We start from the raw sequence: 20,318 nt of genomic DNA, 5'->3' as shown, positions 1-20,318 counted from the left end.
ATTGAGCTCAGATCCCGTAAGTCTGTGATCTCTGTGATGCGCGGTCGCGGCGATAAGGCTGTCAAGCAGCGAGCCGCCGATGACATTTGCTAATGCCCTGACACTATCGCGTAGATCACGGATCTGATGGCTGCGGCGCCAGAGGCCACCGTCTACAGATGCTGCGGGGGGCCGCCACGCGTAAGGTTAGCTCGCATTTGATCCACTTTAAAGCGCCGGAGATAAGTCAAGAGTTATTGTAGTGATGGATGCTATCGCCTGCTGTGATGGGATGATTAAAAAGTGTTCTAATTACAACATGGCCACTCTTACCTTTGTAGTCGTTGCAGCTGTAGCTGTAGACGGCCACGGGCGAACGACTGATCAGGTTTTCGTCGTGGTGCCACCCCACCGCCATCTTCCCCATGCCGTAGTAGGGCTCTTCTTTGAGCTGGCTCATGGACGCCGGGTCCATGTAGTTGAGCAAGGTGACGTTAAACTTGGTGGATGCGGTGCGTACCTTCGGAGGACTGGGCTCGGAGCAGCCCACTTGCAGCCCCTCCTTGTCCTCAATGTGGTAGTCTGACGGACTGTGCTTGAGGTGAGCCACAGGGACGCCCACTCGGTCTTCTGTTGCCCAGGTGGGACATGCTCCTTCCACACCTGCTTCTTTGCCTTGTGAGGATTCTCCCTCCTCGCTGCTTTTTCTGGACCCCGTCTCCCAGTCGCCTTCCCTTTTTGACCCGGAGCAACCTTCATCGCTGTGTTTGGACTCCACGTCCCATTCGTCGCTGTGCTTGGACTCCGTGTCCCCCTCTTCGCTCTGCCTGTACTCCGACTCCCCTCCTTCGCTGTTCTTGGAATCGTCGCTATTTCTGGACTCCGTTTCAGCCTCCTCGCTCACCTTAGCCTCAACTGTCGCCTTCGCCTTAACGCATTGCGCCAGCCTGTCTCCTTCTTTTAGCTGACTCACGTCCGAACGGAAGAAGAGGTTTAGCTCCCACAATCCTCTGCAGGCCGTCCTCAGATCCGCGTCGCAACAGTTCTGTCCTTTATTCCCAGTGTCCTCGCTGTGCCAAGGGATGGCAAAGAGCCTGGTGTCCAAGTAGCGATAGGTGTGGCCCGGCTCACCCAGCAGGGCCCGTGACACCGAAGTAAAGACTTCCCGGTCTCGGACGCGGACTAGATCCCTTAAGAGGCAGCCTTTCTTTCTCATGGTGAGCAGAGCGGCCTGGACCTGGCAGTGAAGCTCAGCGGGAAGAGAGCAGGATCTTCTCAAAACCAGACCGGGGTAACTAGAGTCCCACTGAAAAAGACACAACCAATAAACACCACTTGATTTCAGAGATACCACAGCTCGACAACATCGACAACTCAATAAGCCGGGGCCAAAAGTCAATAAATCAGTTAATCAAACGATAAATGAAAACTTTGATTAACAATGCTAAATTGCATCAAGGGTTGGAATTGGGGGTTAAATCACCAAAATGATTCCAGAGCGCGGCCACCACTCCTGCTCACTGCTCCCCTCACCTCCCAAGGGATGGAACAAGTGGATGGGTCAAATGCAAAGGATAATTTCACCAAACCTAGTGTGTGTGTGTGACTATTAGTGGTACTTTAACTATAACTTGCCATGTTCGTGTGTGTTTGCTTTCTTCGTCTCTCACTTTTAAACAGGGTGCAAGAGTGTTCACTCTGTGCATCGCTCTCAGAAAATGAGCGTGTTTATTCAACAGCAGATTAAAATGAACAGAGGGAACCCTTTCCAATCTTTGTGTTAGTCGTTGGAGGCGGGATCGCTATCTTACACAGGGTGCACCCACAGAGAGCCTCGCTTGTGTACGGATCTTCTATTTTTAAGGGCGAAGTCCTCCCAGGTTTTTTTAATCCAATGATTTGTCTGAATAAGGTGAGGAGACTCGAATTGAAGATTAACAATTAATTCTTATACAGACAGTAGCAATACCAGCGCTGGAGAGAAGACTGTGCCCTACAAAGTCTGGCGTGCTCTCTCTTTTTAGTCCCTCTACACCAGTGCTTTTCAAATTGCTAAGTTGTAATCATGTGACCTAGAAGCACTTCCGGGTTTCAGGTGAGGGTCTAGAGTCCCATTAGGCTACTGCTCATTTACCTGCAACAGTGCAAATTTGGGTGTATTTTGAAAGGTTTAGAGGCAAATATACAAGTAATCATGACAAATTATTTATAACTTAAGAAAATAATTTGTGAAAGATTTAAAAGACGTTACTGCTCGCCTCAACCGCACTTCCTTCGACACTTACAAGGATTTAAAGAAGAAAAGATTAGAGGCACATCATGTCTTTAAAGCTGGAGGGGTCTTACAAATTAAGCAATAATCCGTGAAAGACAAAGTTGGATTTATTTGTGCATTATAGTAAGTAATGTATTCTATTGACATAAGGAGTGCCATGCTGTTGTGATCGTGACGCTAATGAGAACAAGGATACGTTTTTTGCAGTTGATTTCCTGCTACAAATATGAGTCTGTCATCTACAATTAATGTCTGCAGTTTTTTTGAAATTCATATTTAGTCTATTTTTTTAAACTATAGATGTCCTTGTTCAGCAATGTTTCCATATCAAGATTGATACTGTTGAGCCTACGAGAGATTTATTCATCGAGTTTATTAATACTATTATTATTACAAGGATATTTTATTTACCAAAGACGCTATAATGTGGCCATCCGTGTCGAATAAAGCGCTTAGCTTTCCTGCACAACAACAAAGCTTTTAGTTTTTGTTGTGAAAATAGAGAAAGAAAAACTGGCGAATTGGACCAACAATCACAATATTTATTACTAGGACTTAACATGATGTTAGTTTATTTGCACAAGCAGGTCTTTGTAGTTATATTTAGGCATAGCAACCACAAAAAACACAAACTAATGTGATCTCTTGTCCTTTATTTTCCTTTAGTTCGGTTCTCAAACACTACTAATAGAGTAAAGAATACAGTCTATTTCATCACAGACATTTTTTCTTAAACAAATCAAATGTTCAAACAAACATTTTACAAAGTGATTGCTGCAGACACGGGCATGGTCCGATTGTATGCTAATGAAAGTGATATTTTTAAGAGCCATTTCCTTCGACACACTTGTTTTTTCACTGACTTTATTACTACCTTTATTAACCACTTTTTTGGGACTATTTGAACGACTGGAACACCCAAGAACAGAACAGCAATACAACATTTTCTGCCCATATTATGCACTCACTCTCACTTTTTTTTAATGTTACGCTCAAGCTGGATGACCATCGTGTGAATTAAGCCGCGAAGAACAACGGACATGGCGTCATATGCAACCAAGTTATAGTGAGGTGTCACAGGGACTATTAGCGTCTTTTTTAAATTTTTGAACAATACACAAGTCTCCAGCTCGGTGGTAGCACTGTTCAAATATATCAACAGACTTGACCAGAAAACATGACCAAGTATACGATAAGGAGTTAGCAGGGGCGTGCGAAAACAATACACACGTTTTCAGCTCTATGGCATGTAGAGACTGGTGCCAGCAACTCAACTAGTTAAATAAATACATAGTTATCAGGTTCTCAATCGTATTTAAATTTTGGGGGAGCGTGAAAAAACATGTGCTCAAGGGAGGCATGACACACATGCTTTTGTCCACCTTGCTACCCCTTCCCTGGCGGAGTTGTTTGGGCATTGTCCATTATCCATAGAAACCTAAGCGTGTGTTTTGGACACACACACACACACACACACACTCACTCACTCACTCACTCACTCACTCACTCACTCGGCCCTTGTCTTATTCCTAGTCCTTCTTCTTACCATCCAAACCAATTAAGAAGCATTGTGTGTTTATTTGCATTGTGCTTCGTAGACATACTGTTATAATAATACCGTTTACTGGAAATAATTTGTGGGACAATACATCAGAATTGGTTATCGGCCCGGGTCTAAATGCTCCACTCCAGACTGAAGAAATTATGTCTCACTCGGAATTTCCCAGATCCTATACGTGTATGTGGTATATATTTTTAGTTGCTGGAAAATAGTTTGAGAAAACTGCCTTATCGATTAACATCATAACACATACTTGGTTTGCTAACAACTTTGCTTTCCTGATATATACTGTATGTGTGTTCCTTGGTGGTGGTGAAAACTGGGTTGTTGTTGCTGTGGTCCAGGGTGGTTGGTGGACAACCGTCCTGTATACCAGTGGGTCTCTCGCTTTCCTAGTGGCAAACCAACTTGTTAGCTCGGGCTTCTAATGGTCTGTTTTACATCTCTTTCAAACCAGCGATCCACCTTATTTGGAATTTGGACACCATTACATGAACTGCTGACTCTGGGCCTAAACAAAACTGCATTCCTATGCTGTGCCACACATTTGTGTAATGGTTGTTTCGCCTCTCCAATGTAAAGGATTTTGCATTCTTCACTACGCTGCAGAACATAAACAACCTTTTAGATTTAGCGTCTTGGGATTTTGTTTTTAGGGTGGACCAGCTTGTCTGAGGGTGGGTTTGAAATGAATCAGTATGTTGTTTGGAGAAAATCAGATATTAGGGAAACTCCACAGCAAAAAATCAGAACAGAAGAAACCTTTTTGAAATGGAATGTCTTCAACAAACAAAGATTCCAGTTGCCTTAATTCATTCAACCATTATTGATTATTTTTAGGGTAAATACGGTAATTTTGTAATTGGCAGATAGATCACTAAATTATATCTAATCTGATTTAGTTGCTGTTTTATATTAACAATATGTGCAGTCATTGTTGCCCAACTTCCAGGGTTTGAGTGCGTAATTGGCCCCACTTTTATAGAACGCAGCTTAAGAATGGTTGGTGATAATAGAGCGATGACGCCGACTCACCAGTTTCTGGAAGCCCTGATCAGAAGGTCCGAAAAAGGGGATCTTTTGGTTTCCCAACTCCAGCAGTAACTTCCGCTTCTGCAACACAAATAGTCATAAATGAAGAGGCTACAAGGTGATTTTTAAAATAATTTTAGAGATCCACAGGATTTTTTCGAAACAATCCTATTTAAATTACTATGAGTACTGTAGTAAAGTCATGTTTACATGTGCCATTTGGCATCTGTTTATGTACGGTATCTCAATGTTGTTATGGCAGTACATCATGTCGTAAGTTTCCGATTTCTAACTTAAGCTGAAAATGTTAGAGGGCTCTGTGGAATCAATACAGAATAACAAAAATGGCTGACATTGTATTGCATGAACCAGCCTGCCATGTATTCTCGCTGACATCTCACATTTTTATGATTCAGTGAAGGCTGCGGGGGATGGGTGCGCTTACAATATTTTTCAAGAAACTTCCTCAATAAAACAAGTAAAAGAATAACCAACCTGCTGGAGAAATCAAAGTACCTTTCATTGGTTCACATTCCACTCTGTACCCATAAATCCAATAGTGACTGGAGTAAGAAATGTATATATGTTCAAATAAAGTGCACAAAACCATCCTTCACCACTCATTCATGACCTGCAGCTGCACGTCGAGGGCACTGGATTTTAATGTATGTTGAGGGGTCTTACATGAAAGGCATGCACGTCAATCACTGTGCATTGGAAAGAGTTTAAGGCTATATTTGTCATGGACATTTCATCTGACTTGCCAAAGACCACATATTATACCTTGCCTTACAGGAAGTACACAACTAAAAGCAACTATTTAGAAAAGGAAATGGGGTGAGATTAGGTGAGCTGTGTTTCTTCCTACTTATTTTCGGACAACTATGTTGGGAACGTTCCAAATAAACTCACCAATTACCATTACTTGGGGTGTAACTAGGAATGGGTACCAAATGTGGTACTTTTATAGGCACCGACTGAATTATGTCCGTACTAACGGGTATCGATTCTTAGCTTTTTGTAAATGTGGCCCCCAAAACAATTTACCGTATTTTTCGGACTATAAAGCACACTTAGAATCCTTTCATTTTCTCAAAAGTCGACAGTGCACCTTATAACCCGGTGCGCCTAATGTACGGCATAATTCTGGTTGCGCTTACCGACCTCGAAGCAATTTTATTTGGTACATGGTGAAATGATAAGTGTGACCCGTAGATGGCAGTCATACATAAAAGATATGTGTAAACTGTAAGATGACGCCAGTAAACACCAAAACTTTGTTCCATTGAGAATATAGAACATTACACACGGCGCTCAAAAATCTGTCAAAATGTTTTTAGTACGACTTCAATAAGCAATGAAGCTGCACCGCTTAATCGATTGTTGCCGCATTAAACATAGAAGTATTACGATGGTGTGTGTGTAAGGACCGCAAAATAGCATCTATTAGCAGACATTATCTGGCGTTTTGTTTTGCAATATTATGCAAAACCAACATTTCTTACCTTCTGGTACCTGCTGATGTGTATTTGGGATCTGCATAAATCCTGAAAATGTGCGCTTTCCGCCATTGTAGTCATAAGCTTCTTTTTCTCTACCTTCTTATCTGGCATTCATCTTCCGTTGTTGCCATTTCTAATATAAAGTAGCGTAAAGTTCTTACTTATATCTGTCCGTAGAATAGCTACCAAAGCACTAAAAACTGTAGTGGGTTTACATAATTCACCCACGGAACTTTAGTAATTAGAGGGTACCGGTCGGACGTTTATTCACGGGACACATTTCCGGTGTTGATGTTGCATTATTGAGCCATGGATGAGGAGATGCTGCTCCGTTATTGATTTCAGTAAAGTCTGAATGTCATTTGAACAGTTAGCTCCATCTTTTGACACTTCTTCCACTCCCGTAAGACCGCCCACAAAATGGCACATCCTGAAGAGATGCTCAGAAAGCTACTTTAAGATGGTCTGTAAAACAATCTATGCAACACTTTCAGCAAATAACCACCATCACATGTTATGAAGACCACAAGATAGTGTTTTAAATTTAGAAAAAAAAATCATATGACCCCTTTAATGCGCCTTTTAATCCGGTGCGCTATATGGTCCGAAAAAAACGGTAGTTGAATATCCCTGCCGTAGTCTATACCCTGATATGTCTTAGAATTGCAACTGCATAAAAAGTCTAAAAATAAAAAATAAAAATCGCATTAATCATGTACACACTTAAATTAATCATGCAATTTATTTTGACGGTACAAGCTCTTTTACATTAACCGCTATACGGTCAGTAATCAGATACGTCAGGTCAAAAATGATTGAGGAGACTCCGACTGGTATGCGAGCTGGCACATTTCTCTTCAAAGTAAGGTTTGAAAAAAACTGTAACCAAGTTCTGTGCAAATAAATTACACGCATTTAGGGTTGTACCGATACCAATGATTTCGTACCAGTACCAAAATGTATTTATATAATTTGATACTTTTCAAAATAAAGGGAACCACAAAAAAATGTTTTATTACTGCCTTTATTTAACAGAAAATCTTATGATACATGAAACATATGTTTCTTATTCAAATCAAATAAGATAGTGAACATACTAAACAACTTATATTTTATTAGTAAGTAAACAAAGGCTCCCAATTTGTCTAAAGACATATGCAGTAACAGTGTCATTTTTCATCCTTTATTTAATTTATATATATATATATATATATATTTATATATATTTATATATATATATATATATATATATATATATATATATATATATATATATATATATATATATATATATATATATATATATATATATATATATATATATATATATATATATATATATATATATATATATATATATATATATATATATATATATATATATATATATATATATATATATATATATATATATGTCTTAATTAGATTATCCAAAAAAATAGTGCTCGATACCGTGGTAGAGCGTAATATGTGTGGGAAAGACTATTTCATCTCTACATGCCTGTTTCATGAGGGGTTTTCCTCAATCCTCAGGAAATCTCCTGAGGACACAGGACAAATGATTAGATTAAAATTGTGTTCACATTTAAGATAGCTAAATATTAGCGACACTTTCCAGCTAGCAATTAGCACCGCTAGTTTTCAGCTAGCAATTGGCTATGCTAGTCTCCTGCTTGCTAATATACTGTGCTAGTTATCAGCTAGCGATTTGTGTGCAAGTTGTCAACTGCCGATCAACGCGCTAGTATCCAACTAGCTACTACCGTGTTAGTTGTCAGCTAGCAATTAGCATGGTAGTTGTCTGTTCACGATTAGCACATTAGTTACCAGCTAGCGATTGGCGTGCTAGTTGCTATGTACTGTATTATTTAAATATATTAAATCTTTTTGACCTTTGGGCCAAACTTCTCCACAACAGAGGGGCTTGGGGCCCACTCAAATATTGACAATGATTTAGTAATCTTACTCAGTAATTATATCTGACCTACTTACAGTTTACAACCTTGTCAAATGAAATGAAAGCATGTGTTAATCACAAAGATTATTAATAACATAACATAAACCTTAGGCTTAGGCTGATTAGAAAAATAAGTACTAACTAAATATATTGCATAAGAAGGGACTCGTATGTAACTGACAAAAAATTTATTTAGATAAAATTATGTTGTGCTAAAACAAATAAATTAATAATGAATATGTTTCTTAACTAAATTGTCAATAAAATAAAGTGCAAATTAAAATACAGCTTCATCCTTTATTCATAATTTTCACTTAAAAATCTTCTGTTTAAGAGTGTCATTACTGCCACTAGTGGCGGAAAAGTGTGTTACAACTGAGTACTGCAGTGGAGCACAGCTGAGAAGCCCCTGCCCTATGGTTAAGAAACATTGTTAAAGTTAAAGTACCCATGATTGTCACACACACACTAGGTGTGGCGAAATTATTCTCTGCATTTGACCCATCACCCTTGATCACCCCCTGGGAGGTGTGGGGAGCAGTGAGCAACAGCGGTGGCCGCGCCCCGGGAATCATTTTTGGTGATTTAACCCCCAATTCCAACCCTTGAGGCTAAATGCCAAGCAGGGTACTAATGAATTAAAAATGGTAATATACTACCAGTATACCAGTACTTTATAAGTACTGCTATACTGTACAATCCTAGTACAGGGTGCTCGCTCAAGCTCTACTTCAGTTTGGGGGTCTTGGGCATGGGAAATGTTAAAGACCCTCTGCGGGACGGTATACCTCGGTTGGTAGAGCGGCCGTGCCAGCAACTTGAGGGTTGCCGGTTCGATCCCCGCTTCCGCCATCCTAGTCACTGCCGTTGTGTCCTTGGGCAAGACACTTTACCCACCTGCTCCCAGTGCCACCCACACTGGTTTGAATGTAACTTAGATATTGGGTTTCACTATGTAAAGCGCTTTGAGTCACTTGAGAAAAAGCGCTATATAAATGTAATTCACTTCACTTCACTCTACTGCACCCAAGTCAAACCAAACCGTGACCTTAAAACCAAAGTACAGTCGTGGTCAAAAGTTTACATACACATGTACAGAACATAATGTCATGGCTTTCTTGAGTTTCCAATAATTTCTAAAACTCTTTTTTTTTTTGTGATAGAGTGATTGGAGCACATACTTGTTGGTCACAAAAAGCATTCATGAAGTTTGGTTTGTGACCAAATCTGCTGGGTCAAAAGTATACATACAGCAATGTTAATATTTAGTTACATGTCCCTTGGCAAGTTTTACTGCAATAATGCGCTTTTGATAGCCATCCACAAGCTTCTGGCAAGCTTCTGGTTGAATTTTTGACCACTCCTCCTGACAAAATTGGGGCTTTTCTGACCACAGAACTTTCCTCCAGAATGTCTTATTTTGTCCATGTGATGTCAGATGAAACAAAAATTTAGCTGTTCGGCCACAATACCCAGCAATATGTTTGGAGGAGAAAAGGTGAGGCCTTTAATCCCAGGAACACCAACCCTAATGTCAAGCATGGTGGTGGTAGTATTATGCTCTGGGCCTGTTTTGCTGCCAATGGAACTGGTGCTTGACAGAGAATAAATGGGACAATGAAAAAGGAGGATTACCTCCAAATTCTTCAGGACAACCTAAAATCATCAGCCCGCAGGTTGGGTCTTGGGCACAGTTGGGTGTTCCAACAGGACAATGACCCCAAACACACGTCAAATGAGGTAAAGGAATGGCTAAATCCGGCTAGACTTAAGAATTTAGAATGGCCTTCCCAAAGTCCTGACTTAAACGTGTGGACAATGCTGAAGAAAAAAGTCCATGTCAGAAAACCAACAAATTTAGCTGAACTGCACCAATTTGGTCATGAGGAGTGGTCAAAAATTCAACCAGAAGATTGCCAGAAGCTTGTGGATGGCTACCAAAAGCGCCTTATTGCAATGAATCTTGCCAAGGGACATGTAGCCAAATATTAACATTGCTCTATGTATACTTTTGACCCAGCAGATTTGGTCACATTTTCAGTAGACCCATAATAAATGCATAAAAGAACCAAACTTCATGAATGTTTTTTGTGACCAACAAGTATGTGCTCCAATCACTCTATCACAAAAAAATAAGATTTGTAGAAATGATTGGAAACTCAAGACAGCCATGACATTAAGTTGTTTACAAGTGTATGTCAACTTTTGACCACGACTGTATGTACTAGACCATGATTACGGAATACCGTTGCACCCCTAACCATTACCAATAAATGATGCCTTTTAGAGTAAAATAAAATCTGCTTTTTAAATGTTTTTGAAAGACGCGGGTATTTTGGTGAAATTAGTTTTGGCTGAATCTTCATGGCGGCGCGACAGAACACATGCTGACAGTTTTCCTAAAGGATGCACATGAGCGTGCAGGCCTTTCTATTCGGAACGAAATCAGAAGCAGCTCCTAAAAACAAAACAACATGCACTATTCATGGACCGTGCTGCGTTCAAAGGCCCCGGCTGGAAAGAACTGACAAGTTGACACACATTCGTCTGGTGTCAAAAATTCCCGACTCCTGACAGAAGTCGAAGGTATCAAGCCAGTGTATCCTCTCTGTGTGCGCTCATATAGTGTCTATCTAGCCGGTGTGCCAACCACAACTGTGTACACAGGCACCAAAGTGTGCTTTCATACAGCGGAGAAGAAGACCGTGCGGTCAGGGTAGCAGACGATGCGAAGCCTCAACCCTCCGATCAGCTGTCACGCACGTGTCAAATGCATCGAGCTGCTCAGAAATTCCACGGAAAAAAGAAAGAAGTCGCTGCCGGCTGACTTTAGTAGCGTGTGTGAACACCTGATTCTGGAAGGGAAATCACCGCAAGGAGCAAAAACACACAAAAAGACCCAAGAAACGAGATTACCAATCCCATAATAACCAGATGCTTTCACGGTCGCCATGCCGACCGTCTGCACTGAGTGATACATCTGATGTGTGTTTTTTTTTTTTTTTTTAATCTCTCTTCCTTGATGGGATTATCCCTTCAGCCGAACTGTTTATCAGAGAAAAACATATTAGGTAGAATGGGACTCAATTGGTCGGCTTTGATCCGAGCCTAAAAGAGATATTGCATTCTGTAGCGTTTATTTATTAATTTATTTCCCCCATCTGTGACACATTAGTGGACACTTTCTTCAAAGCTTTTCAGAGTAGATTAATGTCCAGTTTGGGGAATAGCCAAATAGCTCAGCTGCTTAAAAGCATTATAAAAATAAATAAAAAACTATAAAGTCTAAGTCGTAGGGGTTAGGTTTGAAATGCTGAATGTTTGTGGGACTTCGGTGAGAGGACACGTGAAACTCAACGGTCTTTCCTGGATGTGACAAATGTGCGTAAATACAGTGCAGAAAAAGCTACCAGGCAGATGAAGGCCCACGTATGACTTGATAAGCAGGACACTTTTTTAATTATTCTGTTTTATTGGAACCGGTTCGGACTAGTACAGTGTTTCTCAACCATAGTTGGGCCGCAGCGCTACACCAATGTAATAAAAGTACTCAAACAGGACAATGGTTTGTAAGGCTGTGAATGTTTGGGCACCACACGATTCGATTCTTGGAGCGAACGATTCGATTCAGTATCGATTCTCGATTCAAAATCCAGTTCTATTATTAAGTACATTCCCGCATAAAATAGATAAACAGCTGTGATACATTTGTATATCACTTAAAAGAAAACTGGTTTTGTTTGTTTTTTTCTTGCCCTGGTGTGGGATCTGAGCAGAGGATGTTGTTGTGGTTTGTGCAGCCCTTTGAGACACTTGTGATTTAGGGCTATGTAAATAAACTTGGATTGATTGACTGAACAAAATTCTACCCAAACATTTAGTACAGTCTAATACAAATAAGTCAACAAGAAAGGTATCTAACACAGTACAGCAGATATGGGCATCGACATCATCAATATGATTTCCCTGAGTGGCTGGACAGGACAGATTTGAAAAATAATTAAATACAATTAAAATCGTTATTTGATTTTTTTGGAATCGATTAAATCATTACAAAAAAGAATCACTATTAATTCAAAAATTTAAAAAAATGTTGACACCCCTAATGGGTTGTATGAACAACACTAACCTTTTCGTTATTGGAATTGATTTATCTGGAATTGACTTATGCTGTCTTTAAGTTGAAGTGGAGTGTTTATAAAAACAAACAATGATTAATTGAGTTAAGATCAAGACGCAGTAAGTTGACTGTTGCGTAAACGTTTGTAAGTGGATACTTTCTAATATGCTTTTCTGCCTTGGATACTTTGTGTCTGTAACTAATGTGCAAATATACTTGTCTATACTGACAAATGCCATAGATTAAGTTGTCTAGCTTGTGTGCTAAGCTGTTGTGTAGCTGCTCGCTTCTAAGTGTCAAACTCAAGGCCCGGCAACATCATTTTATCTGGCCCGCAAACACCTGGAAATGATATGTGTCAATAAAGTACTTCATATTTTCTCACTAATTGTAATTGATTTTTTTCATTTTGACAGAAAAATATATGTACTGCTTGAAATTGTATAGCTTTTAAACTTTAATAGTATCCAATATTGCAACAAATATTACAGTATATTATCATACTTTCAAAACATGTTTTTGTCTAATTAAAAATAAATAAGAATACTTACCTTTACAGCAAACGACCCATCAAATTCATAAAAAAGGACACTAAATGTTACGTTCTTTACAGCATATTACTGTAAATTGAAAAAAAAACTTTTTTTGCGTTAAAATTCTGTTGACTGAACTGCAAGTTTTTGACTGTTAAATCTACGATTGTTGTTTTTAATGGTCTATTACTGTAAATGGAAAGACGGTTGTTTTTAGCGGTAGAAAAACTGGCAGCTAAATTGCCAGAATATAAAAAGGACTGTTTTTCCATTAACGATATAATGTTGTAAAAACCAACCATTTAACACAAAAATTCAGGCAACTAAGCTGCCAGCTTTTTCCGTAAACCTCCCCCCAAAAAACAGTGGTACTGTTTTTCCATTTACCGTAAAATGTAATATATATATATATATATATATATATATATATATATATATATATATATATATATATATATATATATATATATATATATATATATATATATATATATATATATATATATATATATATATATATATATATATATATATATATATATATATATATATATATATATATATATATATATATATATATATATATTTTTTTTTTTTTTTTTTTTTAACAGTACAATTTTGTAAATGTAAAGTTTTTACTGTAAAATGGACAGTCTACTTAAAACAATTTATATAATTAATAATGAAATCCAGAGGCAAATGCATACATTCTTCGCTGTTACAAGCGGCCCTCTGATGGCAGCCATAACTGCCATGCGGCCCTCAATGAAAGCCAGATTTACATCCCTGGCCTATAGCCTTTACTTTTTATAAATGACTAAAATACAAACTTATCTTGTGTGCTTATTGGAGGATATTTAGATGTCAACTGGCTGTCTAGCTTCGCACAAGTAAACACGCTGCAGGACTGCTTGTATCGGAGTGTATAGTGGAGATTTTAGATGTAAATGCTGAGTTGAGTTCAACCAGCATTTTGGAAAAGATTGTGCTCAATTGAACAGGTTCCGCTATTTGTATATTTTTTGTTTTCATTTGCGAGAGTTAGGGTTGGGTATCGAGTATCGAGTGTCAATTAGAACCGGGACTAACTTTCCGATTCTCCCGGAATCGTTGAAAAGTTTAAATTTCGATTCCTAGTTTCGATACCCAGTCCGCCGACCGGAAAAAAATATGTCCGCCGACCGGAAGAAGAAGCCGCTGAACACCAACGAAGAAGCGCCCACCCCCGGAGGTGTTAGCATAGCCGAGCGAGTCAGTCAAGCTCAAGCATGGATAGCGGGCGTCGGCGGTCGAAAGTGTGGCTTTACTTTACAAAAAAAAATGAAATAACCGCGAAATAACAGAGCTCCATGTCCATCAAGAAACAAGTGGAGAGAGAGCTGCAGATGTACCAGGACGTTCCACCGATACTTATGTCTGACGACCCTGCTGCATGGTGGTGGAACCAACAAAAGACTTATCCTTTGCTGTCAGATCTCGCTTTCTCCTATTTATGCGTTCAAGCTTCTTCCACACCCAGCGAACGTGTATTTTCCACAGCAGGAGACACTATCTGTCCAGAACGCTCACGCATCCTGCCTGAGAAGGCGGATATGGTCATTTTCCTAAACAAGAACTGTCTGATTTTATACTGTACCTGCTGCTAATCTGGACTGGGTTTTGCAAGTTGTTTATTGTTTATTTGCTTTTCTGCACCAGGTTAGCCCATCAGTGGGAGCACTGTAACATTTTTAAGTACCTGCAGCATCATACACTTGTGTGTGTAAATGTGTTTTCATGAGGTTTTCAAAAATAAAGCTCTCTTGAGGAAAGTGTACCCCTGGGAAAATGTATTCATAATATTTATATTCAAGTTCATAGATTTGATATTTATATTGTAGTTGAAACAGCCCTGTGAGGAATTTATAGTAAAGTTCATAAAAAGATAATAGAATTAAAATTTGATGGATAATGTCAGACTATTTCATTCAGAAAGACTGTAGGTTAGCTAGCTCATTTAAAATATCCAAAACTTTTTTTGACCCTACCTCTTAAAAGAATCGGAATCGAAACAAAGAATCGGAATCGTTCGAATTCAAACGATACCCAACCCTAGCGAGAGTACGCTAGAATGATAAAAGCAATTCAAGAAATGGATGGAAAGTGTGTTCAAGTCTTTGAAACAGGTGGTTCTGAGGAACCCAGATCCATGGGCAATCTTATGAATATTTACTTTTTATACGCTCACACTACGAACAATTTTTTCTCCGGGGTAAGAAAAAAAACAACGAGTTGCTAATTTACAGCCTTAAGTTTGATCAATTCTCTCTCATATTGCACTTCTCCACCTTGTTGTCCAAATACTGCGAACTATAAAGACTTTGTTGCAACAGTATGACATCACATTGGCACCAAGACGTGAGAAAAAGCAACACTCTGGTCCATGAACGCATCTTAAGAAGCTGGAAGGATGACGTGATATGACAGAGGCAGCTGTGTAAAGGAAACTCCGTGTTTGGACAGCGGACCTTCTGCGCTTGTGTGCCACCTATTTCACAAAACCCGTCATCATCTGCAAAAGTGACGGCGAATCAACAGTTTTGACAAGTCAGCTGTAAAAAGTAAAAAAATGCACAATGAATCAGACGGGAGAGACGTTTACATCAAAGGCGCTTCCTCCCGCCGTCCATTTGGCGCCCGGTCGCAGAATGTAGCGAGCCGGCGTGAAGCAACTCGGAGCACAGAGGAGGTCAGTGGACAGCCGCCATCTTGCACATTGCTGTGCGCGTGACCAACGTCTGTAGAAAGGTTCATTTCAAACTAAACACAGAAAGCGGTAAGACTAGGGATGGGTACCGTTCACATTTGCGAATCGATACCGGTACTAAATTTTACAAATTTTCAGTAACTTTATTAGCTTGTTTTGGATTATACAAGCTATTTTTTTAAATTAGTTTATGATAACTGTTGTGCAGTTCTTAAATCTGGTTTTATTATCATCATATTATCATTATCATTTGCAGATATGACATTAAAGTTGCAATTACAGTTGCAAGTCCAAGACGTTAGACGGCAGTAGTGTATAGTTTATGGTGTGTTGTTTTTGTTGGACCCGAAAAAGTAATAATACTAGGGGTGTAACAATTCGTTTTAGCAACGATTCCATTTGATATTTGTGGTTGACGATACGATTCAGGGTACAATATTATTTTTTTAGAACGATACGGTACGTAACGCTTCAGGTATCAGTAACTTTTTGGCAACAATAAAAATCAACCCTGCAGGTGAGGTTTTCCATATACCTGTTATTTCTTGTAAGGGAATTATGTAAAAATTAGTAAGTAAACAACAGCCAATGCATTCACATCTTAATTTGAATAAAGTGCAACTAACATTTAGGTTGAATTAACAAGAGGAAGCCTTTTCTGCTCTCATTTTCAGTATTCAGTCACCAACATTTTAAGAGTAGATGTATCTGCTAAATACAGATCCCCGACCTGGCTATACAGTATCTATTCTCTGCCCTGATGTCGCCGATGACGGACAGCGTCCCAGGTGGGTTTTAAGTGGTTAACTTCTTATGACACTTGCATTTTGATCCTCAGAATTGACAACATTATCTGCAGCATGATTCATCTTAACAGTCTCTTGCTGTAAAAGTTACATACTGTATGTATATATATATATATATATATATATATATATATATATATATATATCTATACATGTATATAGATATATATATATATATATATATATATATATATATATATATATATATATATAGAGAGAGAGAGTTTGACTGCTTTTAGATTGTTTGTGTGTCCTCTGTTGATGGCTATTCTGAATGTTGCTGGGTCGGGTTCGGTTTTGGAATCGCATTATTATGGTATTGTTATGTATTGTTTTGTTGGATTGATTAATTTAAAAAAAACAACTTGTTGAACTTGTTTTCATGGAGGGCCACGTCGCAGTCATGGCCGCCCTCAGAGGGCCGCTTGTTACAGTCAGATGGTTCTTTTCCTCTTTGGTCCGGAGGACACGACATATCCACGATATATTGACCTATAAATTGCCGATAAACGATATTGTCAACATTATTTTGAGACCAAAATAATGATTAAACATAATACAAGTATACCCTTTCAAATGCAATAAACGTGTTTTTCCCACATATTTTAACATTGTAATTGGAATGTTAACTTTTTAAATATCCAAGTTGAATAAAACAAACAATAAAAATAAAATATAAAATGTTAGCAACATTTTGCACAAATAAAATTAAGCAATAAAACAAAATAAGCCATATATTAAAATTAAATTAAATACAATGAATATATGTCACCATATAAAGGCAGGTTAACTAATTTTTACAGTTTTGTGAAGTAATATCAAAATATATGATGGTGACAGTTTGACCCTGAAACCGATAGTTTCTATTTCCATTACCTCCTTTGGCCTGCATCTTTATTATTAATGTGGACTATAGTTTAGCGATCACATACTGTACGCTCTCTAAAGCATACAAAACAAATATTTATACGACAACACACCAAAAGCACCACTGTTTGTGTCCAAGTCTCTGTAGGTTTGCTATTCAATGATGCGATGTGTAGTTTGTGCAAGATTAAACATTTGCCAAGCTGTAAATGTGTTCTGAAGTGCACCAATTTAGTGTGCGTTTAGAAGCTAGGTCAAGACCTGAGACGTTTAGTTGCCATCACACCCAAATACCTGAATCACACATCCATACAGAGCCCTCACAAGGGTTATAGCGGTAATTTTTCCTTTAGACGACAAGTCTCTTCTCTAGAAGGCACAAACTGATGAAAAGCAACACAAACAGGTGTTAAAATATGCAAAATCATTGATTTATTTGCCCGTGTGCCACACTGAAACAACAGTCAGAGCAAACAATTAACTACTGCTCGCTCTTGAGTCCTAAAATCTTGTGGCATTGTGGACGGCAATAAAAAATACCGGCAGTTACTTTAGGGCTCGGTGTGAAGGGTAACTCGGCAAAGTGAGAAATGACTGACTGGAATGTGGTGGTGTTGACCCCCGGCCTGTAATGTGTAACTGTGCGTGGGTACACCCCAGTCCAGGTATGAGCTCATGAATATGGATGAATTAAAACTGCGGATGGAGGCTGCCAAGCACATCTGCCAAAACAACAGAATCTTACAAAGCTAGTCTCTCCGTTGGACCTACAGCATGATAAAACAAGAGTCAATACCCCTTACTTTGTATTTATACACCTACTTTGAACAACTAACGTAATGTTTTGAACAAATGTTTGACAATAAATGCATATCTACACTTAAAGCTTAATTGATGCAAACAGGTCAGAATCAGGTGTCTACATTCGCCAATGAACAGTCTATCCAAAAACTTGTGATGTGGCGATAGTGCTATTTCACGCTAATTCAACTGATCAGAAGTATGCACGGCTTCGCACCTCAACGGTCTGATTAAAACGTATGTTTGTTTCTACCAACAAATCAACTCTTTATTGCTCAAAAACACAATTGTCGTCCTCTTGTGTCGCTCAGACTTACAGTACAAGCCAAAAGTTTAGACACACCTTCTCCTCATTTAATGCGTTTTCTTTATTTTTATGACTATTTACATTGTAGATTGTAACTGAAGGCATCAAAATTATGAAAGAACACATGTGGAGTTATGTACTTAACAAAAAAAGGAGAAATAACTGAAAACATGTTTTATATTCCAGTTTCTTCAAAATAGCCACCCTTTGCTCCGATTACTGCTTTGCACAATCTTGGCATTCACTTGATGAGCTTCAAGCACACCTGTGAAGTGAAAACCATTTCAGGTGACTACCTCTTGAAGCTAATCGAGAAAATGCCAAGAGTGTGCAAAACAGTAATCAGAGCAAAGGGTGGCTATTTTGAAGAAACTAGAATATACAACATGTTTTCAGTTATTTCACCTTTTTTTGTTAAGTACATAACTCCACATGTGTTCATTCATAGTTTTGATGCCATCAGTGACAATCTACAATGTAAAGAGTCATGAAAATTAAGAAAACGCATTGAATGAGAAGGTGTGTCCAAACTTTTGGCCTGTACTGTACTTCTTGTTCCGGTCTAGGACGCTAATGGTGCATTCTGTTTACTTCAGTCGGAGCTGGGAATGACGTCAGAGCCGAGTTGAGAGTGTTCCAGTTACGATGTCGGAAATCGAGATGGCCATATCCACGAAAGCTATTTTTGCGCTTGCCTTGTCTGAATATAAACAACGCATGGGAAAATATGCACTCTTTCTGAAACCTTCAAACACGGTGGATGAAGAGAAATCACAGACGCTATTGCGAACGATGTACAGCCTACATACCACATGGAATAAGTGTAGTTTACACTACAGTGACATTACCATATATAAATGTACAATAACACATTGTTTATGACTGATTTACTGCGACAAAAAACAATCAGTATTATAGAAGCGGATATCATTGTTTACATCCAGAGCAGCCATCTTTGAAACAAACGCGGGGCGGGGGTGGTGAAAATGCTCTGACTTTTTCGAGTCGGAGATCCGACCTCCACGGGCGTCCCTTTTAAAATTCCAACAAGGAACTCGGAAACTCTGACTTACCAATACAAATGGAACGCACCATAAGCCTTCCGAGTAATGTAGAATAAAAACATTTAGCAACTCACCAGTACTACTTTATTATGGGCCTGCTGCAATGCAAGCAGCCCATATTATTATTCCTCATACTTCAACTTTTATTATTATAGTTCCGCACGTTTCTCTTACGCTTAATACGTGACAAACCGGCCAACGAACCCCCACATATGTCATACCGTCGAAAAGGTCTCGTTTGCGCCGATGAGGGTACTGTAAATTGGGAACATTGTGTCACCATGGCAACTCTTCACGAACAAAAAAAAAAAAAAAAGGAAATTGAATGGGTACATTCATTCTAATGGACGATTGCTCTGAGACAAATGCCAAAAAGACAAGATTACCTCCTCTTTTAACTCAGCCGTACTTTCACGTAGCTCTCTGCTTAACGTCTCATTTTTTCACACACTTATGTACTTTAACCCTGGCTAAAAATGTTAATGTCCAATGATTGGTTTTGGATGGTTGGCCATCGGAAGGAGGCTATCGCTATCGGGGTTTTCCCATTAAAGCGGATGACGTCCACTCTACACTTAACCGTTAGCGTGCTAACTTTAGCATGGTAGCACGCTAACATTAAAGTGTTAACTTTTTAGCTAACTTTACGTTTTTTTCTCGAATTACACAGCCATACACCTTACAGTAATATAACTTGGTATGTGACACATGCTAACTTTTAGCATGTTTATGTTAGCATGCTAACATTAAAGTGCTAGCTTTTTTAAC

General features: G+C 38.8%; 1 protein-coding gene across 1 annotated transcript in view; it reads right to left on the bottom strand.

Moving 5' to 3' along the window:
• fto (FTO alpha-ketoglutarate dependent dioxygenase) overlaps nucleotides 1-20,318 on the bottom strand; it is a 378,930-nt gene that overhangs the window by 304,175 nt on the left and 54,437 nt on the right. Inside the window, exons 2-3 of the mRNA XM_062023825.1 lie at nucleotides 4,851-4,928; nucleotides 313-1,285 (exon numbers count right to left, since the gene is read on the bottom strand). Coding sequence (XP_061879809.1) covers nucleotides 313-1,285; nucleotides 4,851-4,928 — 1,051 coding nt within the window. The remainder of the gene's footprint in view (nucleotides 1-312; nucleotides 1,286-4,850; nucleotides 4,929-20,318) is intronic.

Source organism: Entelurus aequoreus, linkage group LG02, assembly GCF_033978785.1.
Source record: "Entelurus aequoreus isolate RoL-2023_Sb linkage group LG02, RoL_Eaeq_v1.1, whole genome shotgun sequence".
Lineage (NCBI taxonomy): Eukaryota > Metazoa > Chordata > Actinopteri > Syngnathiformes > Syngnathidae > Entelurus > Entelurus aequoreus.
Note: the sequence above shows the minus strand (reverse complement) of the source record. Positions and strands in the feature narration are given on the sequence as shown.